The sequence below is a fragment of the Lepidochelys olivacea genome (assembly GCF_965140295.1).
Source record: "Lepidochelys olivacea isolate rLepOli2 genome assembly, chromosome: 28".
Lineage (NCBI taxonomy): Eukaryota > Metazoa > Chordata > Testudines > Cheloniidae > Lepidochelys > Lepidochelys olivacea.
The window spans coordinates 2,270,486-2,297,865 of NC_140438.1; the positions used below are offsets into that span (position 1 = coordinate 2,270,486).

At 64.6% G+C, this 27,380-nt stretch overlaps 1 protein-coding gene across 2 annotated transcripts; it reads right to left on the reverse strand.

Moving 5' to 3' along the window:
* Positions 1 to 244: 244 nt before the first annotated feature.
* ZBTB4 (zinc finger and BTB domain containing 4) lies at positions 245 to 21,212 on the reverse strand (the record flags this gene model as incomplete). Of its 2 annotated transcripts, XM_084616267.1 has the most annotated exons (4): positions 21,109 to 21,212; positions 13,611 to 13,686; positions 9,175 to 9,251; positions 245 to 3,811 (listed from the first exon to the last, which is right to left on the reverse strand). In XM_084616267.1, exon 4 carries the CDS (start codon positions 3,794 to 3,796, stop codon positions 245 to 247), a length of 3,552 nt encoding a protein of 1,183 aa, XP_084472393.1. In that variant the 5' UTR covers positions 3,797 to 3,811; positions 9,175 to 9,251; positions 13,611 to 13,686; positions 21,109 to 21,212. The 2 variants fall into 2 exon arrangements, with proteins under 2 accessions (XP_084472393.1, XP_084472394.1); XM_084616268.1 differs by lacking the exons at positions 13,611 to 13,686; positions 21,109 to 21,212 and adding an exon at positions 11,632 to 11,734.
* Positions 21,213 to 27,380: the final 6,168 nt, after the last annotated feature.

Genomic DNA, 27,380 nt, shown 5'->3' on the forward strand with positions numbered 1-27,380 from the left:
GATGTGCCAGCTGTGAGGCTGGGGCTCTGGCACCCCTCGGGGTTGGGGGGGGGACTGGGAGGGGTTCCCCGGAAGTCACTGGGGGGCAGGGCTGCTCCATCGGGAGTGACAGCTCACAGCCCAGGTCCTCACATCACACTTCCGGGGGGCGCCTCGATAGCCCCTCCCTCCACTCCCCGCCCAGCCTCACCCCCATATCACAGAGCCCAGCTCCGGCAACCTTCTCCCCCCCGCCCCCCGCCCCTCACAGGAAACTTCCCTTCTTCAGGCGCTCGGGGGCCGGGGGCTCCCCCCGGACCCCCCCCCGGGGAAGGGCCGGCCCGCCCCCCGCCCCGCTGCTGGCCCCGGCCCCGTCCTGGGCCTCGTTGCGGCACGGGTTCACCGAGTAGCCGAAGACGCTGGGCAGGAACGGCAGGGGCTGGCCTTTGTCGTCCGGCAGGACCATGTTCAGCGCCACGGGCAGGGCGGCCAGGTTGGTGAAGTTGTACGGGTAGGCGGCCAGGAGCTGGTGCCCGTACATGAGCGGGTAGGGGTCGGGGTAAAAGCTCACCTTGCCCTCCCCGTCTCCGGCCTTGCCCACGGCGTTGAAGGGGACGGGGCTGGGGTAGGCGAGGAAGGCAGGCTTCTCTTCCGCCTCCTTGCGGGTCCGGCAGCCCCCCGGTGCCAGCAGGGGCAGGGGGTACTCCTGCACCGGGTACCGCTCCGGGTAGCCGCCCGCCTCCTCCTGGTCGGGCGGCGCCGGGGCCGGGCTGGTGTGCGAGATGACAGGGTCTTGCAAGGAGAGGGCGGCCCGGGGGGCGGGCGGCGCCGGGGCCAGCTCGGCACGGCTGGTGGTGGCTTCGGCTAGCGGGGCAGCCGCCTCCTCTGGCCCGCCCGTCTCCGGCGGCATCACCTCTTCCTCCCGGGGCGGCGCTGCCCCCTGGCTCTCCGGCGTGGCCGGCTGGCCGGCGGCGCGGGCCCGACCGGCCTCCGCCGCCGGCGGCTCCCCGCTGGACGACGAGACCTGCATCTCCTGCGTGATCTCCTCCTTGACGGCCGTCAGCGCCGGCTCCGGCTCCTCCGGCTTTTTGGAATAGGCAATGACGGTGGTCATGGCGGGCGGGCCGGGCTCCCGGCTCTCCCCCTCGTGCCGCTTCACGTGGCGGCTCAGGGCCGCCGCCGTCTTGCAGACCTTGGCGCAGTGGGTGCAGGTGAACTTGACCGAGGGCTTGCGGCCCACCCGGTGGGCCGGAGCCGGCGCCGGATCGTCCTTGTCCGGCCGCCCGTGCACCCGCTCGTGTTTCCGCAGCTTCTTCAGCGCCGAGAAGAGCTTGCCACAGGCACCGCACTCGTGCTTCCACTCGGCGCTGCCGCGCCCGGCCTTGTGCGCCGGTTCGGGCGCCGGGGCGTCGGAGCCGCCGGGAACGGGCGAGGCGGGGGCGGGCGCCAGGCTGGCCTCCTCCCCTTCCTCCTCCTCCTCCTCCGCCCGCTTCATCCAGCGGAGGGAGCGTAGCTTGCGGCGCCACCGGGAAGAGCGCTTCACCTTGGGGACGCCGGAGCTGGTCCCGCCGGAGCCGCAGGCCTTGCGCTTGGGCTTGTAGGTGTAGTACGGACGCCAGAGATGGTCTTCGGCGTCCCGGTCGCTCTCCTCCTCGCCGCTCTCGTTGTTGGCGTAGGAGCCGCCGGCGCGTTTGCCGGGAGCCGCTTTCTCGGCCGGCCCGAACTCGAAGCGCTTGGGGCCCCGCGGGCTCTTGTCCAGCATCAGGTCGGTCTCGGAGATGCGCCGCTTGACGATGGCCTCCTCGCCGATGCGCACCGTGATCTGGCACAGCGGGGCGCTGCGGCTCTCCGAGGCGGCCCCAACGTAGGCCGGCTTGGCCATGTAGGTCATGGTGCGGCCGGGCCGCAGGCTGCGGGGTTTGGGCGGCTCCCCGCCGCCTGCCTGCTCCGCGGCCTGCTCGGCCACCTTCTGGGCTTGGATGTATTCCTTCAGCACTTGTTTTTTGAGGGGCTCGGCCGGGGCGGGGCGGGGGGCAGCCGGCGCGCTGTTGAAGGTGATGACCGAGGAGGCCTGGCCGCCCCCGCCTCCCGCCGGCACCACCGAGGTGCTGTGCACAATGACCGAGGAGGCCGGGTGGCCGTAGGCGATGACCGACGGGGCCTCGCCCTCCGCCGGCGCCCGCCGCGCCTCCTCCGCCGGCAAGGGGGGCGGCCCCGGCTCGCGCTGCTCGGCCGGCGCCGGCCGGAGGAATCGCTCGGCCTCGGGCGGCTCCAAGGCCTGGGCGGCCCCGAAGGCGGGCCCCGCCTCCCCGCCGGGGCCGGCGTCCCCCACACCCAGCGCCACGGGGAGGGGCTGCGGCGGGGGCAGCAGCAGGCCCTCCGGCAGCAGGCCCTGGCTGTACGTCTTGTAGGGCCGCTTCTGGGAGCGCATGGGCAAGAGGCGGTAAAGCTTGAGGGCGTTGAGCCGGGGCTTGTAGCCCCCGTTGGGCGTCTTCTCGGAGGAGATGAGCCCCGGGTTGATGCCGTGGAAGGCCTTCTGGTGGGTCTTCAGGTTGTAGTAGGTGACGAAGGTCTCCCAGCAGAAAACACACTGGTACCGGCGCTCGCCGGTGTGCCACACCTCATGCTTGGTGCGGTACTCGGCCAGGGCGAAGACTTTGTCGCAGTAGCGGCAGGGATATTTGCGCCGCCAGGAGTGGACGTTGGAGTGGCGCTTGAGGCTGGAGAGGGTCATGTAGGAGCGCTCGCAGACGGTGCAGAAGTAGATGACATGCCCGTCCACCACCTTGACGAAGTGGTCCTGCTCCGGGATATACTCCAGCCGCTGCAGGGCCCGGTGGCGGAAGAGAAGCCCTTTCTTGGAAGACGCCGGCTTGGGCGGCGCCGGAGCGGCGGGAGGAAGCGGGGCCGGCGCCTCCGAGCCGCCCGCTGCCGCCGGCTCCTCCTCTTCCTCGCCCGCCTCCTTGCAGAGCACCTCGTGCGTCTGCAGCCGCTTGACGTGGATGAAGCTCTTGCCGCAGTGGCGGCAGGAGAGGGAGCGCCGGCTCCGGTGCAGTTTGAGGTGGAGGCTCAGGGCGGCCGGCGTGGCAAAGGAGCGGCTGCAGAGCCCGCAGCGGAAGGCGCTGCCCGCCGGCGAGGAAGAGGAGGGCGCCGGCTCGCTCCCGGCGGCGGGGGGGTCTCCGGCGCCACGCTCCCGCTCCCAGTCTGGGGCGCCCGGCTCGGCAGGCGCCGTGCTCAGGGCGTAGAGGATCTTCGCCGTCTCAGTTTCACTGTCCACCTCCCGCTGCGGGCTGGGCGGCCGGGCCGGCTCCTGGAGGCAGACGGGGCTGGCGGCCGGCCGCGACGGGCAGGTCAGGTCCACGGGGGAGGCGCAGGATCTCGGGGAGGAGGCCGAGGTGTCTCCGGCGGCCTCGGGGCTCCAGGGCTCGCTCATCTCCTTGGCTTGTGCGGCGGGGTCCAGGTTCTCCAGCCAGGAGATGCCGAGGCGGCGCCCGGCGGCTCCGATCTGCTGGGCGGCGGCCGGGCTGGGCACCGAGAGGCGGGAGCGGTAGATGAAGTTGAGGATGTCAGAGAAGACCCCGGCCTGGATGTCGGGCAGCTCCAGCACCTGGGCCGGCTGGCAGCCGGCCGGCTCCTCCGACAGCACCTCCTTGAAGTAGGGGCTGGAAGCCGCCAGCACGTTCTTGTGGGCCGGGAACTTGGTGTCTTCGGCGATGATGGTGACGTCGCAGAACTGGCCCCGCAGCCGCTGCTCATTCAGCTCCACCAGCAGGCAGCGGGCGTGAGCGGCGTCCGAGAGCTCCAGCACCGGGGCCATGGCGGGGCCACAGAGCTGGGGAGGGAGAGACAGGCGTGAGGGGAGCGGGGGCTAGTGGTTAGAGCGGGAGGGCCGGGAGCCAGGACTCCTGGGTTCTCTCCCCGGCTCTGGGAGGGGAGTGGGTTCTAGTGGTTGGAGCTGCAGGGCAGCGTGGTTTGTGCTAAATTGGGGCTGGCGCCCACCCCACCCCCACCGTACGGCCCAAAGTGGTGGCAGCCGGGGCACTGGTGCTGTGAGCTCCCCACAAACTCACCCAGTGCCCCCAATCCTGCAACGTCCCCCCCCACCCCAACCCAAGGGGCGCTGTGTCTTCACAGGCCATCCCTCAGAGATGGGAGTTGGGGGTCGGCATCATGGGTCAGAGGTTGGTGTGGGTCAGGCCGGTGTGGGTGGAGCCGGGGGTGCAGGTCAGTGTCAGTCGGGCAGGGCCAAGGGCCGGGGCTGGTCGAGCCGAGCTGGGGGTGCCGGTTGGCGTGGGTCAGGCTGGGCTGGGGGTCGGCGCCGGTCAAGCCAGGCGTGCGGGTTGGCGTCAGTCGGGCCAGGCCGCAGGCCAGGGCTGGCATTGGTCAGGCCGAGCAGGGGGTGCCGGTTGGCATGGGTCAGGTCGGGCCGGGCTGGGGACGTGGGTCGGGCCGGGCTGGGGGTCGGCGCCGCTCAGGCCAGGGGTGCGGGTTGGCGTCAGTGAGGCCAGGCCGCGGTTGGCGTTGGTCAGGCCGAGCAGTGGGTGCCGCTTGGCGTGGGTCAGACCAGGGCTGGCGTGGGTCAGACCGGGCTGGGGATGTGGGTCGGGCCGGGCTGGGGGTCGACGCCGCTCAGGCCAGGGGTGCGGGTTGGCGTCAGTGAGGCCAGGCCGCGGTTGGCGTTGGTCAGGCCGAGCAGTGGGTGCCGCTTGGCGTGGGTCAGGCCAGGGCTGGCGTGGGTCAGACCGGGCTGGGGATGTGGGTCAGGCTGGGCTGGGGGTCGGCGCCATTCAGGCCGAGGGTGCGGGTTGGCGTCAGTCGGGCCAGGCCGTGGGCCGGGGTTGGCGTCAGTCGGGCTGAGCAGGGGGGCGGTTCGTTGTCTGTGGGGCTGGGCGAGACGCTGGGGTTGGCGTCTGTGGGGCCGGGCCAGGGGTGCAGGGGGCCGCCGGTGGGGCCGGGCCAGGTGCAGAGGGGCCGGTGGCCGTGCCCACTGGCTCGGGGCCACTCCTCCCTCCGGGCGGGAGCCATTTTGCACAGGGATTCCCAGCTGGCAGCTAAAATGGCTGAGGGAAGCCGGGGCCGGTGCCAGCTGCGATTAGCAGCGAGGAGCTGGGCCGGCCCCACGGCCGCTTCCCGCCCCGCCCCCGGGCACCCGACCAGCCCCAGGGGCCACCTGCGCCGGCCAGGCACCGGCCGCGCCCAGCCCCCGCCCCCCCCCCAGGCAGGGGGCGAGTGGGGCCGGGGCTGGGTCGGGGAAAGGGCAGGCCGGGCCCGGCTCCAGCCTCCTGCCCTCCTCCTCCTCTCATCCCTCCTTCCCATCCCTCCTCCTCCTCCTCCCTTCACCTCTCATCCCTCCTCTGCCTGACCCCTCATCCCTCCTTCCCTCCCTCCCTCCCCTGTCTGACCCCCCGTCCCTCCTCCTCCTTCCTCCTCTCATCCCTCCTTCCTCAGCCTGACCCTTCATCCCATCCCTCCTCCCCCTGCCTGACCCCTCATCCCTCCTCCCCATCCCTCCTCATCCTTCCTCCTCTCATCCCTCCTTCCTCTGCCTGACCCCTCATCCCTCCTGTCATCCCTCCTTCCTCAGCCTGACCCTTCATCCCTCCTCCCTCCCTCCCTCCCCTGTCTGACCCCCCATCCCTCCTCCTCCTTCCTCCTCTCATCCCTCCTTCCTCAGCCTGACCCTTCATCCCTCCTTCCCATCCCTCCTCCCCCTGCCTGACCCCTCATCCCTCCTTCCCTCCCTCCCTCCCCTGTCTGACCCCCCATCCCTCCTCCTCATCCCTCCTTCCTCAGCCTGACCCTTCATCCCTCCTTCCCATCCCTCCTCCCCCTGCCTGACCCCTCATCCCTCCTTCCCTCCCTCCCTCCCGTCTGACCCCCCATCCCTCCTCCTCTCATCCCTCCTTCCTCAGCCTGACCCTTCATCCCTCCTTCCCATCCCTCCTCCCCCTGCCTGACCCCTCATCCCTCCTTCCCATCCCTCCTCCTCCTCCTCCTTCTTTCACCTCTCATCCCTCCTCTGCCTGACCCCTCATCCCTCCTTCCCTCCCTCCCTCCCCTGTCTGACCCCTCGTCCCTCCTCCCCATCCCTCCTCCCTCAGCCTGACCCTTCATCCCTCCTCTCATCCCTCCTTCCCATCCCTCCTCCCCCTGCCTGACCCCTCCTCCCTCCTCCCCATCCCTCCTCATCCTTCCTCCTCTCATCCCTCCTTCCTCTGCCTGACCCCTCATCCCTCCTGTCATCCCTCCTTCCTCAGCCTGACCCTTCATCCCTCCTCCCTCCCTCCCTCCCCTGTCTGACCCCCCATCCCTCCTCCTCCTTCCTCCTCTCATCCCTCCTTCCTCAGCCTGACCCTTCATCCCTCCTTCCCATCCCTCCTCCCCCTGCCTGACCCCTCCTCCCTCCTCCCCATCCCTCCTCCTCCTTCCTCCTCTCATCCCTCCTTCCTCTGCCTGACCCCTCATCCCTCCTGTCATCCCTCCTTCCTCAGCCTGACCCTTCATCCCTCCTCCCTCCCTCCCTCCCCTGTCTGACCCCCCATCCCTCCTCCTCCTTCCTCCTCTCATCCCTCCTTCCTCAGCCTGACCCTTCATCCCATCCCTCCTCCCCCTGCCTGACCCCTCATCCCTCCTCCCTCCTTCCCATCCCTCCTCCTCCTCCTCCTTTCACCTCTCATCCCTCCTCTGCCTGACCCCTCATCCCTCCTTCCCTCCCTCCCTCCCCTGTCTGACCCCCCATCCCTCCTCCTCCTTCCTCCTCTCATCCCTCCTTCCTCAGCCTGACCCTTCATCCCATCCCTCCTCCCCCTGCCTGACCCCTCATCCCTCCTCCCCATCCCTCCTCATCCTTCCTCCTCTCATCCCTCCTTCCTCTGCCTGACCCCTCATCCCTCCTGTCATCCCTCCTTCCTCAGCCTGACCCTTCATCCCTCCTCCCTCCCTCCCTCCCCTGTCTGACCCCCCATCCCTCCTCCTCCTTCCTCCTCTCATCCCTCCTTCCTCAGCCTGACCCTTCATCCCTCCTTCCCATCCCTCCTCCCCCTGCCTGACCCCTCATCCCTCCTTCCCTCCCTCCCTCCCCTGTCTGACCCCCCATCCCTCCTCCTCCTTCCTCCTCTCATCCCTCCTTCCTCAGCCTGACCCTTCATCCCTCCTTCCCATCCCTCCTCCCCCTGCCTGACCCCTCATCCCTCCTTCCCTCCCTCCCTCCCGTCTGACCCCCCATCCCTCCTCCTCTCATCCCTCCTTCCTCAGCCTGACCCTTCATCCCTCCTTCCCATCCCTCCTCCCCCTGCCTGACCCCTCATCCCTCCTCCCTCCTTCCCATCCCTCCTCCTCCTCCTTCTTTCACCTCTCATCCCTCCTCTGCCTGACCCCTCATCCCTCCTTCCCTCCCTCCCTCCTCTGCCTGACCCCTCATCCCTCCTCCCCATCCCTCCTCCCTCAGCCTGACCCTTCATCCCTCCTCTCATCCCTCCTTCCCATCCCTCCTCCCCCTGCCTGACCCCTCATCCCTCCTCATCCTTCCTCCTCTCATCCCTCCTTCCTCAGCCTGACCCTTCATCCCTCCTCCCTCCTCTCATCCGCCTGACCCCTCATCCCTCCTTCCCATCCCTCCTCCTTTCACCTCTCATCCCTCCCTCCCTCCTCTGCCTGATCCCTCATCCCTCCTTCCCATCCCTCCTCCTCTCATCCCTCCTTCCTCTGCCTGACCCCTCCTCCCTCCTCCTCCCTCCTCCTCTCATCCCTCCTTCCTCAGCCTGACCCTTCATCCCTCCTCTCATCCCTCCTTCCTCCTCTCATCCCTCCTTCCTCTGCCTGACCCCTCATCCCTCCTTCCCATCCCTCCGCCTGACCATTCATCCCTCCTCTCATCCCTCCTTCCTCTGCCTGACCCCTCATCCCTCCTTCCTATCCCTCCTCCTCCTTTCATCCCTCCCTCCCTCCTCCGCCTGATCCCTCATCCCTCCGTCTCATCCCTCCTCCTCTCATCCCTCCTCCGCCTGCCTGACCCCTCATCCCTCCTCCCCATCCCTCCTCACTCTGCCTGACCCCTCCTCCCTCCTCTCATCCCTCCTTCCTCTGCCTGACCCCTCATCCCTCCTCCTCTCATCCCTCCCTCCCCTGCCCGACCCCTCATCCCTCCTTCCCATCGCTCCTCCTCCCTCCTCTCTTCCCTCCTCCCTCTGCCTGACCCCTCATCCGTCCTCCCCATCCCTCCTTCCTCTGCCTGACCCCTCATCCCTCCTTCCCATCCCTCCCTCCTGTGTCTGACCCCTCATCCCTCCTCCTCATCCCTCCTTCCCCCTCTCATCCCTCCTTCCCATCCTTCCTCTGCCTAACCCCTTATCCCTCCTTCCCATCCCTCCTCCTCCCTCCTCATCCCTCGTCATCCTTCCTCCTCTCATCCCTCCTTCCTCTTCCTGATCCCTCATCCCTCCTTCCCATCCCTCCTTCTCATCCCTCCTTCCCCTGCCATCCCCTCATCCCTCCTTCCCCCCTCCTCTACCCATTCCCTCCCCCTTCTCATCCCTCCTTCCTTTGCCTGACCCCCTCCTCTCATCCCTCCTTCCCCCTCCTCTCATCCCTCTTTCTCCTCCCCCTCATCCCTCCTTCCCCGTTCCTCCTCCTCTCCTCCCTCCTCCTCTCTCTTTTCTCCTCCTTCTCCCCTCCCTCTGCCGTCCCCTCATCCCTCCTTCTCCCCTCATCCCCTCCTCCCTCTGCCGTACCCTCCTCCCCACCTCCTCCTCTCCTTCCTCTGCACGTCTCCTCCTCCTCCCCCTGCATGTCCCCTCCTGCTCCTCCCTCCTTCCCCTGCCCATCTCCTCCTCCTCCCTCCTTCCCCTTCCCATGAATCCTGGATCTCCCCTTCCCATGGTCCCCAAGGAATAGAGTCCCCAAAACTGGGCGTGAGAATTGAAGAGGGACTGGAGATCCCCCGTTCTGAAAAACCCAGCCAGTCCCCGCCCTGGGGCCGGAGGGGAGCCGGCGACCCCTACAGGGGGCCCCTTGGCAGGGAGGCTCTGGGATTGGGGGGGGAATTCACCCCACCTCCGCCCCCACCTAGGACACCTCCCTCCCAGGCCACACCGTGAGCGCGCCTTACAGTGGAGACCGGGTCTAGAACAAAGCACAAGGGGTTCTAGATCCAGAGACCCAGGCAGAGGGGCGTAGCCAGGATTAATAGCCCCTTACCTGTGGGAGGTGCCCTCATCGACTACAGCTTCCTGCCCCACGGCTCCTCGGCTCTGCTTCTCCCCGGACAGAATCCTCTGTGGGGAGACACCAAGGGTTAGCTGCTCAGACCCACAGCTGCAGCGGGGGGCTGGGAGCCAGGACTCCAGGGTTCTCTCCCCGGCTCCGGGAGGGGAGTGGGGGCTGGTGATCAGAGCAGGGGGGCCTGGGAGCCAGGACTCCTGGGTTCTCTCCCTCCCTGGCTCTGGAAGGGGAGTGGGGGCTGGTGGGTTAGAGCAGGGGGGCTGGGAGCCAGGACTCCTGGGTTCTCTCCCCAGCTCTGGGAGAGGAGTGGGGGATGGTGGGTTAGAGCGGGGGGGGGGGCTGGGAGCCAGGACTCCTGGGTTCTCTCCCCAGCTCTGGGAGGGGAGTGGGGGATGGTGGTCAGAGCAGGGGGGGCTGGGAGCCAGGACTCCTGGGTTCTATTCCTCACTTTATGCCCCTGGGTGAATCCCGCCCCGCCCCGTGCCTCAGTTTCCCCACTCTGTAAACCAGGGTAGCAGTCTGACTGATCATGGAGCAGGGAGCATCACACACCCATCACTCTCATTGCATCATGCTCTGGGGGTGTCTGGGGAGGGGCGCTGAACTAATCGGATGGTTTTCATTTTCTGTTAAAGCCCCAGCTCCTGGAGTCATTGGATTAAAGCTTTCGTCATTGGGAGAGAAAACGCTGGGAAAAGGGACCCAGCTACGGGCCCAGATCCCAGAAAAAAAAAAAAAAAAAACACACACCAAGGACCATGTTTAAAATCCCACAATTATGAAGCTAATTTGGGGGGTTTAAACACTTGAGGTTCAGCACGAGGGTGAAGCAGGATCAGGGTTTCCCGGATCAGAGGGGCCTGGATTCAACGACCAGTCTCTTCCTAGCCCAAACCTCTGCATTTGTCTCTCCCAGTTGCCCCACCCTGGCCAAGTTTTTTTTGCAGTGAATTTCCTCCCCACACAAGTCAGAAAAATACAGAGAATACAGGTCGTCCAGAATCCCAGCCCAGTGCTCCACCCACTAGGCCCCGCCGCCTGCCAGTTATAACCCAGCTGCCTCCATCTTTCACTGCTCTGCAGAGACTTCCCTGAGCTGACGACTCTGCGCATCTTCCGGTGGTTAAATGTTGGGAAGAGATCACTGTGTTAAACAGGGGGAAACTGAGGCACAGCGCGGGGAAAACGACTTGGCCAGCGACAGGACTCCTGGGTTCTATCCCTGGCTCACGTGTCCTGAGCCCCAGTCGTGTGCTAGTACTCAGGGTGCACGGCCTCCAAAAACAACTGATAATTAAATCATAAAATTATTAACAAATGGGCCCTTACAAGGGCGGACTGGCACAGAAAGGGCTAACATGGGGGACTGGTAGGGCTCGGGTAATTGAGACTCTAGGAACATTTAATTAATTATGATTAATACTGCCTTGGGGCAGCACCTGGGAGCCCCAGTCACCCGGTTCCCCTTTGCGCAAGGGGCTGTACATACAAAGGACAAAGAGCTGATCCGTAGCGGCTGGACACAGGCCCAGCGACCAGTGAATTACTTGGGGTTATTTATAGGGGAGCACCTTCCTTCCCCTGGTCTCAGAAGGGAATTAATGAATGAAGCCCCCACCTGGAAGGAGGATGGACAGCCAGCCAAATTTTATAGGTGGGGAAACTGAGGCACAGAGGGGAAGAGATTTTTCTGAGCACATGACTCGAAGGAGAACCCAGGAGTCCTGGCTCCCAGCCCCCCTGCTCTAACCACTAGACCTCAGTCCCCTGCCAGACCCGGGGAAGGAACCCAGGAGTCCTGGCTTCCAGTCCCCCCTGCTCTAACCACTAGCCCGCACTCCCCTCCCAGAACTGGGGAGAGAACCCAGGAGTCCTGGCTCCCGGGCCCCCCCTGCTCTAACCCACCAGATCCCACTCCCCTCCCAGAACTGGGGAGAGAACCCAGGAGTCCTGGCTCCCAGCCCCCCTGCTCTAACCACTAGCCCCCACTCCCCTCCCAGAGCCGGGGGAAAAACCCAGGAGTCCTGGCTCCCAGCCCCCCTGCTCTAACCACTACCCCGCACTCCCCTCCCAGAGCCGGTGAAAGAACCCAGGAGTCCTGTACCAAGGTCACATGGTGGATAACATGTTACTAATTAAGGGGCGGCTCCAGCTCCCAGCTGAATTCAGAGGGAGCCTCCCCCCTTCCCCCCTCCCGTGGGGCTCCGAACGCGTCCCACCGGCTAAGCAAACACTGCGGTGAGGGGGGCAGGGGTGGAAAAAGACCCCCGCGTCTTTCCGGAGACAGCCTGGGATCTCAGCCGAGCTGCCGTCGCGTTACATTAACATCGCGGCCTGACGCTGGAGGGGCCCAGCCAGGCGGACACACACACACACACACAGACACACATGGACACACACACACGCCAAAAATCCCCAGCAGCCAAACAAAACCTTCCGCCACACTGTCACCGGCCAGCGGCACCCGCACGGTGCAACGAATCGAGGCAAATGGGTCACAGGCAGAGGCTGGCGGAGCGGCTGGATACGTGTTAGAAACCGGAGAGGCGGGTGCGTGTCAATGGTACAGGCTCCGAGACCGGGGGGGGGGGGAGGGGGAGCCCAGCTACACCGTGACGTAACTGGTGTGCGTGTCCCAGATACAGCCAGAGCTAATTGGAGACGGTGGGGAGCTGTACCACAGGCTATGTTCGGATTAAAATTCGGAAGGGGGGGGGAGGTTTACAGTCGGATATAATCAGAGTTGAGGTGGGTGATGCGTCGCAGCTACACTCGGATATAAATGGGGGGGGGGTCTTCCCCCCACACAAGGTACAGTCAGAGTTAATCAAGAGACGTCAGGGAGGTATATCACAGCTACATGCTGATTAGTACGGGGGGGGGCGTTGTTTCCCCAGGTACAGTCAGAAGTAATCACAGGTGGAAGAAAAGGTACACTCTGAGGTAACCAGGCTGTTTACAGTCGAAGCTAATCAGAGATGGGGAGGAGGTGTATCACACCTACCATCTGATGTAACTGCGGCGGGGGGGGGAGTGTGTGCGCCCCGATACAGTCAGGGACAATCAAGGATGGGGAGGAGGTGTGTCACACCTATAGTCTGATGTAACAGGGGCGGGGGGCGCGTATGCCCCTGAAACAGTCAAGGACAATCAAAGATGGGGAGGAGGTGTATCCCACCTACAGTCTGATGCAAGCGGTGTGTATGTTTGTCCCAGGGACAGTCAGAAGCAATTAGAGATAGGGGAAGGTGTATCACACCTACATACTGATGTAACTGGGGGGAGGGGGGGAGGTCCCCAGGTGCAGTCTGATGAAGTTGGTGTGTGTCTCATTTGACGCAAGGCCGGTCTGGGGAAAGTTTTACGTACAGTGTGATGTTTCTGGGATGCGCGTCAGCTACGGTGTGATGTATTTGATGTGTGTGTGTGTGTCAGTCCGACACAGTCAGGGCATACCTTTTGAATAGCATGTGGTAAAAATGTGTGCTTTAACTGGTGTGCGTGTGTGTGTGTCACAAAACCGTCAAAAGTAATTAGGGTGCAGACATTAGATAGAACGTAATGTAATTAGGGTGTATGTGCCAGGTACAATCGGACATAACTGGGATGTATGTGCCAAGTACAATCTCATGTAATTGGCGTGTGTGGGTCAGGAACAATCTGACGACTGAGTTGTACGTGTCGAGTACAGTGTGATGTCACCGCTGTATACGTCAGGTACAGTCTGCTGTAATCGGTCTGTGTCTCAGAGGTACAGTGTGATGTAATAGGGGTGTATGTTCAGGTACAGTCTGACATAATTGGGGGGGTGTCAGGTACAGAATGATGTGACTGGGGTGTGTATGAGGAATACAGTCTGACGTCGTTGGGGGCGGACACGAGATATACAGGCTCAGGACATGAGGTGTACATGCCAAGTACAGTCTGACCGCATCGGGGGCATCCCCATCACAGCGGTGCTGGAAATCTGGGGCCGTTAAATCCCTCCCGACCACGTCAACCCCTCGCTGCAGAAACCAGCCCTCCATCGAATGGACCCGGGAACAAAACCCTTCACCCAAAACTACGCATTGCCATAGAAACCCCAAACTGCCGTTTTCCCCCTTCCCTTCCCCGCTCCAGCCAAGGCGGCTGACAGATCTGCTTCCTCCCTCACCTACCTGCCAGGACCGGAGAGCAGGGTCAGGCGGTCCCCATGGCAACAGCCTATGACGTCCCCAACAGCAGGAGGAGACCTGCTCTCTGGGGATGAGGGTGTCACCCGCTGTTGCTGGGGTAACAGCCCCAGAACCCAGGTCTTGGCAGGGGAAAGACCTTTAACCTGGCCAGGACAGAATACTGACAGCCCGTCACCCGCATCACACCCCCGCCTGAGCCAATAGGATGCAAGCAAGGGGATGCACTCGGCTCACCTGGATACTCGTTGGCTGAACTGGCTGTGACGTCACCAGGCCCCTTCCCATGTCAACCCCGTGATCCAGCTGGGACCTGCGTTAAAGAAACAGCCCCTACAAAAATGTTCTCCAAGCAAAATGCCCCTTTAAAAGGAGGGGTGTAATATCTCACACACACACACAGTATACACATTGCATAGAGACACACACTGTACACACAACCTCCCATAAACACACTGTACAAACACTGCAAATCTCCTCTCTCTCTCTCACACACACACACACACAGAGTACACTCACAGCCGGCACAGACAACCCCTACACCCTGCGTGCACACACACACACTGTACTGACAGACCCATGCCAAGCACCACACCCGCTGATGCTGTACACAACCGCACAGCGGCACACCGAGACGTTGGCGCACACACGTGTTGTCACACAAACACATGGGATACAGCAAGCAAACACGGACAATCGGACACAGTACAGTTCAATAAGACTTTACACTCCTGTGGCATCCCACACAAAAAGAGACTCACCCGCTGTACACACGTAACATGCACACCCTCACCAACACACCCAGACACACACTAATTCACCAACACACACTTGTAGACCTATATCATACACACACTTCCCAATACTCTCTATACACAGACACTCAATACCTCTACCCCATATTACCTCTACACTGCATACACTCCAAATACACAAACACACACACTCATTTCTATGCCGTACACCCACACAAACGTGCGCTCTTGACACACAAACACAACGTTACTACACTGTACATACCAACGCGTCAGAACATACATTCACAAGCATACGTACCTGTAGTGTACACACCCAGACACCATACACTGACAACCACGCACACGCACCCGTCCACGGCGTGCACACACAAACGTATTCACTGTACACTCAAACACACTCACCCTACTTGCAAGCATACCAACTGAATGCACAGTTGCACACTTATTCACACGTCCACTGTAAAACACACACAGATACACTCGTTCACACTCGGTCATGTTGTACATACACAAATACACTCACTGACAAACACTCCTGTTTGCATACCCATTGTACAAACAAGGGCACACATTCACCAACACACCCAAATACAGCCTCACTCACAAACAAACCCATTCACATGCCCACTATACAAAGGCACACTGATCCACAAGAACACCCACGGCACATGCCCAAACGCTCACATTGTACACGCCCACGCTACACCCACAAACGCACACTCGTTCACAAACCCAGCCAGCGCACATGTGCAAATTCACACTCGTTCCCACCCGCCCTCCCGCCGAAGAGGGGTAACGGCGCACCCACGAACACATGCTCGCAAGCACCAACCTGCACACGCGTGCACACACGCTCCCTCCCAAGGGGAGAGAGACACACGCGACTGACATAGATCAAGCGCCCACGAGCCAACGGCGAACTGCTTTCGCACTAGGACAGCCTCACACTGGGGTGACTTTCCAACGTGTTGTAAACAAAACCAATTTCTGCCATTCCTCATCCCATACATCTGGAATATCTTAAACTCCTCTCTTTTGGCCGCCCGCCGCCCCGGCCCTGGCCGGGGATCCAGGCTGATCTCACCATTCATCAGCGAGCAGCTGGATCACGAAGAAGATGGGAGCCCCGGGGTGCTGCAGGGAGAGGGGCAGTCTCCCCCCGACCCCGGCAGTCAGCCCTGAGCCCGGTGCTGCAGTGCGGTGCGAGGGATCCCGGTATAAAACAGCCGCCTCACCCCAGAGGTGGCTGCATCTCAGAGCTGGGCGTGGGGTCCGTGTATAACGAGCTGCCCTACCCCAGAGGTGGCTGCATCTCAGTGCTGGGCGTGGGGTCCGTATATAGCCAGCCGCCCTACCCCAGAGGTGGCTGCATCTCAGTGCTGGGCGTGGGGTCCGTATATAGCCAGCTGCCCTACCCCAGAGGTGGCTGCATCTCAGTGCTGGGCGTGGGGTCCGTGTATAGCCAGCCGCCCTACCCCAGAGGTGGCTGCATCTCAGTGCTGGGCGTGGGGTCCGTGTATAGCCAGCTGCCCTACCCCAGAGGTGGCTGCATCTCAGTGCTGGGCGTGGGGTCCGTGTATAGCCAGCTGCCCTACCCCAGAGGTGGCTGCATCTCAGTGCTGGGCGTGGGGTCCGTATATAGCCAGCCGCCCTACCCCAGAGGTGGCTGCATCTCAGTGCTGGGCGTGGGGTCCGTGTATAGCCAGCTGCCCTACCCCAGAGGTGGCTGCATCTCAGTGCTGGGCGTGGGGTCCGTATATAGCCAGCCGCCCTACCCCAGAGGTGGCTGCATCTCAGTGCTGGGCGTGGGGTCTGTATATAGCCAGCCGCCCTACCCCAGAGGTGGCTGCATCTCAGTGCTGGGCGTGGGGTCCGTATATAGCCAGCTGCCCTACCCCAGAGGTGGCTGCATCTCAGTGCTGGGCGTGGGGTCCGTGTATAGCCAGCCGCCCGCCCCAGAGGCGGCCGCATCTCAGCACCGGGCGAGGGGTCGTTTTTGGATGATTTTTTACAAGTCCCACTGATTCTCCACTCTCACAAAGTTTCCGGACGGGGGAAAATCGTCCCAAGCTCTTTGTGGGGTTTTTACGCCGGCCCTTCCCGCTCCTCCCGAACCGCACGCCCGGAACCCGCGGGGGATCGTGGCTGGTATCGCGGATCCGTGGCCTGCTCTCTCCCAGCCAGAGCCGGGCAAGGCCGCAGGGGGAAGCCGGGCGGGGACGGGGCCCCGTGGCGGGGTTTACGCGGCTGCTGTTTTCCGTGGAGACGGGAAACGCAGGAGGCCTGAATCGTAGGGACCGGGGCAGAGCAGGGGGATGGAGGCGGGGGGAGATCAAGGGGGCGGAAAGGGGACCGTGGACAAAAGAGAGATCCAGGGCCCCCCACCCCGGCCCCCCTGGCTTGCCTGGCCAGCGGCCGGAGCCGTGTCTGGGCCCGGGGGTTGGAATAGAGGGGTGCTGGGGAACGGAGACCACCCCCCTCTCTCTGACACCCCGCCACACACACCGCCTGTCCTCAGAAGAAACCCCCCCCACACCTACCCCCCCCACACCTACACAGCGGGGGGGACACGGGACCGGCCAGGGGGGGGAGGGGGGAGTCAGACGGGCCCAAACGTCCCTGCTCCTCGGACTGGAGCTATATCCCACTGCCCCACTTGTTCTTCAGTCCTGCCCCAGCTGCCCCCCACCCCCATGTGGCTCCTGGCACCCTCTGACCCCTCCCCACTTGCCCGGTCCCTGGTCCCCCCCACACCTCCCCCCCGCCCGGTCCTCAGCCCCACTCCCTGGTCCCCGGCCTTGTCCTGCTTCCTGGCCCTCCCAGGCCCCATGGCGCAGCACCGCACAAACTCACACCCTCCGTTGCCACACACACAACACTGCCCAGACCCGGCAATGCATAGACAATCGCAGGCGCGTGCAAACAGCCAGACACACACACACACACACGATCACCCTCGGCACCGTCCCCGCACGCCCGTCCACGGTACCTGCCCAGACACACACAGCACGGAGCACACCCACACGGCAGTGTGGCGTACATACGAGCAGCAACGCACAAACACACACGGCGACGCCCTCTCTCTCACACTCACGCACACAGAGTCACAAGGGCCCGTTAGTAATTCATTTCTTAGGAGAGCCACAACACCAGGCCCTGGCTTGAGCCACCCCTCGCCCCCCACCACCCGTCCACCATGCAGGGAGAGGAGGGGTGTAACGGGCCATGGGGTGCGCGTGGGGGGGGGTGCGTGACGGCTGTGTTTGTGTTGGAGGGGCATGGATCAGGGCAATGGGGGTCAGGGGCCTTCGTAAGGGAGTGAAGGGGTGTGTGTGAGGGGTGTAGGGCGGTGGGGGTGTGTACGAGGTGAAAGGGGGGTGAGGGTGTGGGACGGTGAGGGGTGTGGGGACGGGGTGTACAGAGGTGAGGGTTGTGGGTACGGAGTGTGTGTGAGGGGTGAAAGGTGTGAGGGTGAAGGATGTATGTATAGGGGAAGGGGGGGTGTAGGGGGGGCATAGGGCAGTAAGGGGTGCGAGCGGTTAGGGTAAAGGTGTGTGTGAGGGTGTAGGGAGGTGAGGGTTGAGGGTACAGGGTGCGTGAGCAGTGTGGGTTGTAGGTACGGGGTGTGTGTGAGGGTGTAGGGAAGTGAGGGTTGAGGGTACGGGGGGGTGCGTGAGCAGTGTGGGTTGTAGGTACGGGGTGTGTGTGAGGGTGTAGGGAAGTGAGGGTTGTGGGTACGGAGTGTGCGTGAGCAGTGTGGGTTGTAGGTACGGGGTGTGTGTGAGGGTGTAGGGAGGTGAGGGTTGTGGGTACGGAGTGTGCGTGAGCAGTGTGGGTTGTAGGTACGGGGTATGTGTGAGGGTGTAGGGAGGTGAGGGTTGAGGGTACGGGGTGTGTGTGAGCAGTGTGGGTTGTGGGTACAGGGTGTGTGGGGGGGTGAAAGGTGTGAGGGTGAAGGATGTATGTATAGGGGAAGGGGGTGTGTAGGGGGGGCATAGGGCAGTAAGGGGTGCGAGCGGTTAGGGTAAAGGTGCGTGTGAGGGTGTAGGGCAGTGAGGGTTGTGGGTACAGGGTGTGTGTGAGCAGTGTGGGTTGTGGGTGAGCGGTGTGGGGCGGTGAGCGGCGTGGGGAAGGGCCATGGGGTGGGGGGGGCATGAGGGATGCAGGCAATGACTGCGTTTGTGGGGGGTGGGAAATGACCCTATGGGCCGCGTGTGCCATGTGGGGGCGAAGGGGGTGTGAGGGAGACGGTTGTAGGTCACGGCCATTGCCCCAGGTGTGTGTGATGGGGATTAGGGCGAGGAGGGGATGGCGGGAAGGTGAGAGGGTATGGGGGGGGGCACAGTCGGGATGGGGGCACAGTGGGGTGGGGGTACAAGGGAGGGGTTGGAGCAGGGAGTGGGGGTACAGTGGGGTGGGGGTACAAGGGAGCAGTTGTAGCAGGCAGTAGGGGTGCAGGGGGTACAGTCGGGGTGGGGGTACAAGGGAGGGGTTGCAGGAGGGTATGGGGGCACATGGGATATGGGAGAGGTGCAGTGGGGGGTACGGGGGGGAGGCAGCGCACAAGGGGTCCCGTGAGGGGCCAGCAGGGCCGGGGGAGGATGTATGGGGGAGAATCGGGGAGCGGGGAAGTTAGAAGTAAAGAGGGCAGTGGGATTTGGGGGGGGGGCTGCCAGGGGGGTTGCTTTGAGGGTTATGGGGGGTTGCACTGAGGTAGGTGCAGTGTACAGGGGGCTGCATTAGGGGGTGCAGTGGGGCATATAGGGGGCTACTTTAGGGGGATGTACCGGGGTGTGTGGCCGGGGGAGGCAGTGGGGGGCGTGACAGCAGGGGGGGAAGTGGGGGGTGCGACAGCGGGGGAGAGGAAGGGGACAGTAGCAGCGAGGGGGGTGTGACAGTGGGGGGGAGGGCAGAGGGGTGTGATTGGGTGGGCATGGGAGTGCAAGGGGGGCACTGGCCTGGATCCTCCCCCCACTGATCTCCACACACACCCCATAACCTCCCCCGGCAGGCCCCTGCCCTCCCCAGCCCGGACACCCCCTTGCCCCTGCCAGGGGATCCCCAAGTGCCCTGACCTCCCCTGCACTTTCCCCGTGGGGGAGGCAAGCTGCCCCCCCCCCCGCACTGGTGACCTCTTTGGGACCCCTGGGAGTAGCTGGGTGGGAGCCCTGCGGGGCCGGACGGGGAGGGACGGGGTGCTGGGGAGACCCAGGGGTGATGTGGGGTGCTGGGGGAAGCAGGGGGGTGACATGGGGCACTGAGGGGACGTCAGGGGTGACAGGGGGAAGTGGGGGGGACGTGGGGTGCGGGGGGGACAGGGGGAAGTGGGGGGGACGTGGGGTGCTGGGGGACGTCGGGGTGCTGGGTGGACGTCGGGGGGGACGTGGGGTGCTGGGGGGATGTCTGGGGGGACGGGGGAAGTAGGGGGGACGTGGGGTGCTGGGGGGACGTCAGGGATGACAGGAGGAAGTGGGGGGGACGTGGGGTGCTGGGGGGACGTCTGGGGGGACGGGGGAAGTAGGGGGGACGTGGGGTGCTGGGGGGACGTCTGGGGGGACGGGGGAAGTAGGGGGGACGTGGGGTGCTGGGGGGACGTCTGGGGGGACGGGGGAAGTAGGGGGGACGTGGGGTGCTGGGGGGACGTCTGGGGGGACGGGGGAAGTAGGGGGGACGTGGGGTGCTGGGGGGACGTCTGGGGGGACGGGGGAAGTAGGGGGGACGTGGGGTGCTGGGGGGACGTCAGGGATGACAGGAGGAAGTGGGGGGGACGTGGGGTGCTGGGGGGACGTCAGGGATGACAGGAGGAAGTGGGGGGGACGTGGGGTGCTGGGGGGACGTCAGGGATGACAGGAGGAAGTAGGGGGGGACGTGGGGTGCTGGGGAGGACATATAAGGGGACAGGGGGAAGTAGGGGGAAGTGGGGTGCTGGGGGGACGTCAGGGATGACAGGAGGAAGTAGGGGGGACGTGGGGTGCTGGGGGGGACGTGGGGTGCTGGGGGGGACATATAAGGGGACAGGGGGAAGTAGGGGGGACGTGGGGTGCTGGGGGGACGTCAGGGGTGACAGGAGGAAGTAGGGGGGACGTGGGGTGCTGGGGGGACCTATAAGGGGACAGGGGGAAGTGGGGGGGACGTGGGGTGCTGGGGGGACCTATAAGGGGACAGGGGGAAGTAGGGGGGAACGTGGGGTGCTGGGGGGACCTATAAGGGGACAGGGGGAAGTAGGGGGGAACGTGGGGTGCTGGGGGGACCTATAAGGGGACAGGGGGAAGTAGGGGGGAACGTGGGGTGCTGGGGGGACCTATAAGGGGACAGGGGGAAGTAGGGGGAACGTGGGGTGCTGGGGGGACCTATAAGGGGACAGGGGGAAGTAGGGGGGAACGTGGGGTGCTGGGGGGAAGTAGGGGAATGTGTCGGGGGGGTCCCAGGCCTACGTGCGCCGGCAGGGGGAAGCGAGGGGCGGGGGGATACCGGGGTGTGGGGGGGGACAGGGGCAGTGCAGCTCACGCCCGCTGGCGGGGAGAGGCGGGGTCCCAAGGGGTACTGGACGGGACAGAGGGGTGCGGGGGGGGTGACGGGGGGAGGAGCGGGGAGGCTCCGAGAGTGGGGGGGTGCGGGGGGGGGGCTGACAGGCGCGGGGGGGGGGAAGCAGCATGTGCAGGGGGGTGACGGGTGGTGGGCGGGAGGGGGGGTGCAGGGGGGTCTCGGGGGGGGCGGGTGACAGGTGCTGGGAGTCATGCGGGGGGAGAGCGGTGTCGCGGGGGGGGGTGGCGGGCGCTGGGAGGCGGTGGGGGGCCCGCAGAGGGGTGAGGGACACAGGGGTCCCGGGGGGGGCGGCGCGGGGGGGCTGGAGGGGGCTGGGGGTCCCGGGGGGCGGCGCGGGGGGGCTGGGAACCGAGCGGGGCGCTGGGGGGGGCCGCGGGGGGGCGACGGGCCCGGGGGGGGCGCTGGGGGGGGCCGCGGGGGGGGGTCGGTACCTGGCTCCCCGCGGCCGCTGCAGCCCAAGATGGAGGCGCCGGCCCGGCCCGGCCCGCCCCGCCGCTGGCGTGTGAAGGCTCCGCTCCCGGCCCGCTGACATCAGCCCCGGCCCCGCCCTCCCGACACACAAACACACACCCCGACACACACACACACACCGCCCCCCCGACACACACACACACACACACTGCCCCCCCTGAGACACACACACCCCCCGACACACACACACACACACACTGCCCCCCCCGACACACACACACCCCGACACACACACACCGCCCCCCCGACACACACACACACACTGCCCCCCCTGAGACACACACACACCCCGACACACACACACACACACTGCCCCCCTGAGACACACACACACCCCGACACACACACACACACACACTGCCCCCCCGAGACACACACACCCCGACACACACACACACACACTGCCCCCCCCGAGACACACACACCCCGACACACACACACCGCCCCCCCGACACACACACACACACTGCCCCCCCTGAGACACACACACACCCCGACACACACACACACACACACTGCCCCCCGAGACACACACACCCCGACACAAACACACCGCCCCCCCGACACACACATACAAACACTGCCCCCCCGAGACACACACACCCCGACACACACACACACACACACACCCACACTGCCCCCCCGACACACACACACCCCGACACACACACACCGCCCCCCCGACACACACATACAAACACTGCCCCCCCGAGACACACACACCCCGACACACACACACACACTGCCCCCCCGAGACACACACACACCCCGACACACACACACACACTGCCCCCCCGAGACACACACACCCCGAGACACACACCCCGCCCCCCCGACACACACATACAAACACTGCCCCCCCGAGACACACACACCCCGACACACACACACCGCCCCCCCGACACACACACACACACACACTGCCCCCCCTGAGACACACACCCCCCCGACACACACACACACACACACACACTGCCCCCCCGACACACACACACCCCGACACACACACACCGCCCCCCCGACACACACATACAAACACTGCCCCCCCGAGACACACACACCCCGACACACACACACACACTGCCCCCCCGAGACACACACACACCCCGACACACACACACACACACACTGCCCCCCCGAGACACACACACCCCGACACACACACACACACACTGCCCCCCCTGAGACACACACACACCCCGACACACACACACACACACACTGCCCCCCCGAGACACACACACCCCGACACACACACACCGCCCCCCCGACACACACACACCCCGACACACACACACACACACCCACACTGCCCCCCCGACACACACACACCCCGACACACACACACCGCCCCCCCGACACACACACACCCCGACACACACACCGCCCCCCCGACACACACATACAAACACTGCCCCCCCGAGACACACACACCCCGACACACACACACACACTGCCCCCCCGAGACACACACACACCCCGACACACACACACACACTGCCCCCCCGAGACACACACACACCGACACACACACACCGCCCCCCCGACACACACATACAAACACTGCCCCCCCGAGACACACACACCCCGACACACACACACCGCCCCCCCGACACACACACCCCGACACACAAACACACACACTGCCCCCCCGACACACACACCCCGACACACACACACACACACTGCCCCCCCGACACACACACACCCCGACACCCCGAGACACACACACCCCGACACACACACACCGCCACCCCGCCACACACACACCCCGACACACACACACACACACACTGCCCCCCCGAGACACACACACACCCCGACACACACACACACACACTGCCCCCCCCGAGACACACACACCCCAACACACACACACCGCCCCCCCGACACACACACACCCCGACACACACACACCGCCCCCCCGACACACACGCACCCCGACACACACACACACACCGCCCGGCCTGCGTCACACCCTGACACACACACACACAGCCCGACACACACACACACAGCCCGGCCTGCGTCACACCCCGACACACACACACACCGACACACACACACACCCCGAGACACACACAGCCCGGCCTGCGTCACACCCCGACACACACACAAACACACACACCCTGAGACACACACAGCCCGGCCTGCGTCACACCCCGACACACAGACACACACCCCGAGACACACACAGCCCGGCCTGCGTCACACCCCGACACACAGACACACACCCCGAGACACACACACACCCTGAAACACACACAGCCCGGCCTGCATCACACCCCGACACACACACACCCCTCCCGAGACACACACACACCCCGACACACACAGCCCGGCCTGCGTCACACCCCGACACACACACATACACACCCCGAGACACACACACACACCCCGGCACACACACAGCCTAGCCTGCGTCACACCCTGACACACACATACACACCCCGAGACACACACAGCCCGGCCTGCGTCACACCCCGACACACACACACACCCTGACACACACACACACACCCCAACACACAGCCCGGCCTGCGTCACACCCCAACACACACCCCGAGACACGCACACACAGCCCGGCCTGCGTCACACCCCGACGCACACACACCCCCCGAGACACACACACACAGCCCCCCCGAGACACAAACACACAGCCCGGCCTGCGTCACAACCCGACACACACACACACACCCCGACACAAACACACACACCCCGAGACACACACAGCCTGGCCTGCGTCAGACCCCGACACACACACACACACACACCCCCGATACACAGCCCGGCCTGCGTCACACCCCGACACACAGCCCGGTCTGCGTCACACCCCGACACACCCATACACACCCCAACACACACACCCCGACACACACACACACACCCCAAAACACACACAGCCCGGCCTGCGTCACACCCCGACACACACACACACACACACCCCGACACACAGCCCGGCCTGCGTCACACCCCGACACACAGCCCAGCCTGCGTCACACCCCGACACACACACACACACCCCGACACACACACACACATCCCGACCTGCGTCACACCCCGACACACACACACACACCCGAGACACACACAGCCCGGCCTGCGTCACACCCCGACACACACACACACCCCGAAACACACAGAGCCCGGCCTGCGTCACACCCCGACACACACACACACACACACCCCGACACACAGCCCGGCCTGAGTCACACCCCGACACACAGGCCGGCCTGCGTCACACCCCGACACACACACACACCCCGACACACACACACATCCCGACCTGCGTAACACCCCGACACACACACACACACACACGAGACACACACAGCCCGGCCTGCGTCACACCCCGACACACACACCCACACACAGCCCGACACACAGCCCGGCCTGCATCACATCCCGACACACACACACACACCCCGACACACACACACCCCAACACACACAACCCGCAACACACACAGCCCGGCCTGTGTCACACCCCGACACACACACACACCCCGAGACATACACAGCCCGGCCTGCGTCACACCCCGACACACACACACAGCCCGGCCTGCGTCACACTCCGACACACACACACACTCCGAGACACACACACAGCCCGGCCTGCGTCACACCCCGACACACACACACACACACACACCCCGAGACACACAGAGCCCGGCCTGCGTCACACCCCGACACACACACACACACACACCCTGAGACACACACAGCCCGGCCTGCGTCACACCCCGACACACAGCCCAGCCTGCGTCACACCCCGACACACACACACACACCCCGACACACACACACACATCCCGACCTGCGTCACACCCCGACACACACACACACACCCGAGACACACACAGCCCGGCCTGCGTCACACCCCGACACACACACACACCCCGAAACACACAGAGCCCGGCCTGCGTCACACCCCGACACACACACACACACACACCCCGACACACAGCCCGGCCTGAGTCACACCCCGACACACAGGCCGGCCTGCGTCACACCCCGACACACACACACACCCCGACACACACACACATCCCGACCTGCGTAACACCCCGACACACACACACACACACACGAGACACACACAGCCCGGCCTGCGTCACACCCCGACACACACACCCACACACAGCCCGACACACAGCCCGGCCTGCATCACATCCCGACACACACACACACACCCCGACACACACACACCCCAACACACACAACCCGGCCTGTGTCACACCCCGACACACACACACACACACCCCGACACACACACACACCCCGAGACACACACAGCCCGGCCTGCGTCACACCCCGACACACACACACAGCCCGGCCTGCGTCACACTCCGACACACACACACACTCCGAGACACACACACAGCCCGGCCTGCGTCACACCCCGACACACACACACACACACACACCCCGAGACACACAGAGCCCGGCCTGCGTCACACCCCGACACACACACACACACACACCCTGAGACACACACAGCCAGGCCTGCGTCACACCCCGACACACAGACACACACCCCGACACACACACAGCCCGGCCTGCGTCACACCCTGACACACACACGCCCACCCCGAGACACACACACACCCCGAGACACACACAGCCCGGCCTGCATCACACCCCGACACACACACACACCGAGACACACACAGCCCGGCCTGCGTCACACCCCGACACACACACACACCGAGACACACACAGCCCGGGCTGTGTCACACCCCGACACACACACACACCCCGAGACACACACAGAGCCCGGCCTGCGTCACACCCCGACACACACACACACCCCGAGACACACACAGAGCCCGGCCTGCGTCACACCCCGACACACACACACACCCCGAGACACACACAGCCCAGCCTGCGTCACACCCCGACACACACACACACACCCCGACACACACACAGCCCGTCCTGCGTCACACCCCGACACACACACACACAGCCCGAGACACACACAGCCCGGCCTGCGTCACACCCCGACACACACACACACACAGCCCGAGACACACACACAGCCCTGCCTGCGTCACACCCCGACACACACACACACACCCCGAGACACACACAGCCCGGCCTGCGTCACACCCCGACACACACACACACACCCCGAGACACACACAGCCCGGCCTGCGTCACACCCCGACACCCCCCCCCGAGACACACACAGCCCGGCCTGCGTCACACCCCGACACACACACACACACCCCATGAGATACATACATCCCGGCCTACGTCACACCCCGACACACACACACACACACACCCCGAGACACACACAGCCCGGCCTGCGTCACACCCCGACACACACACACACACCGCGAGACACACACAGCCCAGCCTGCGTCACACCCAACATACACACACCCCGAGACACACACAGCCCGGCCTGCGTCACACCCCGAGACACACACAACGCGGCCTGCGCCACACCCCGACACACACACACACACACCCCGAGACACACACAGCCCGGCCTGCGTCACACCCCGACACACACACACACACACACACCCCGAGATACACACAGCCCGGCCTGTGTCACACCCCGACACACACACACACACCCCGAGACACACACAGCCCGGCCTGCGTCACACCCTACACACACACACCCCGAGACACACACAGCCCGTCCTGCGTCACACCCCGAGACACACACACACACCCCGAGACACACACAGCCCGGCCTGTGTCACACCCCGACACACACACACACCCCGAGACACACACAGCCCGTCCTGCGTCACACCCCGAGACACACACACACACCCCGAGATACACACAGCCCGGCCTGTGTCACACCCCGACACACACACACACACCCCGAGACACACACAGCCCGGCCTGCGTCACACCCTACACACACACACCCCGAGACACACACAGCCCGTCCTGCGTCACACCCCGAGACACACACACACACCCCGAGACACACACAGCCCGGCCTGTGTCACACCCCGACACACACACACACCCCGAGACACACACAGCCCGGCCTGCGTCACACCCCGACACACCCCCCCCCCCGAGATACATACATCCCGGCCTACGTCACACCCCGACACACACACACACACACACCCCGAGACACACACAGCCCGGCCTGCGTCACACCCCGACACACACACACACCCCGACACACACACAGCCCGGCCTGCGTCACACCCCGACACACACACAGCCCGGCCTGCGTCACACCCTGACA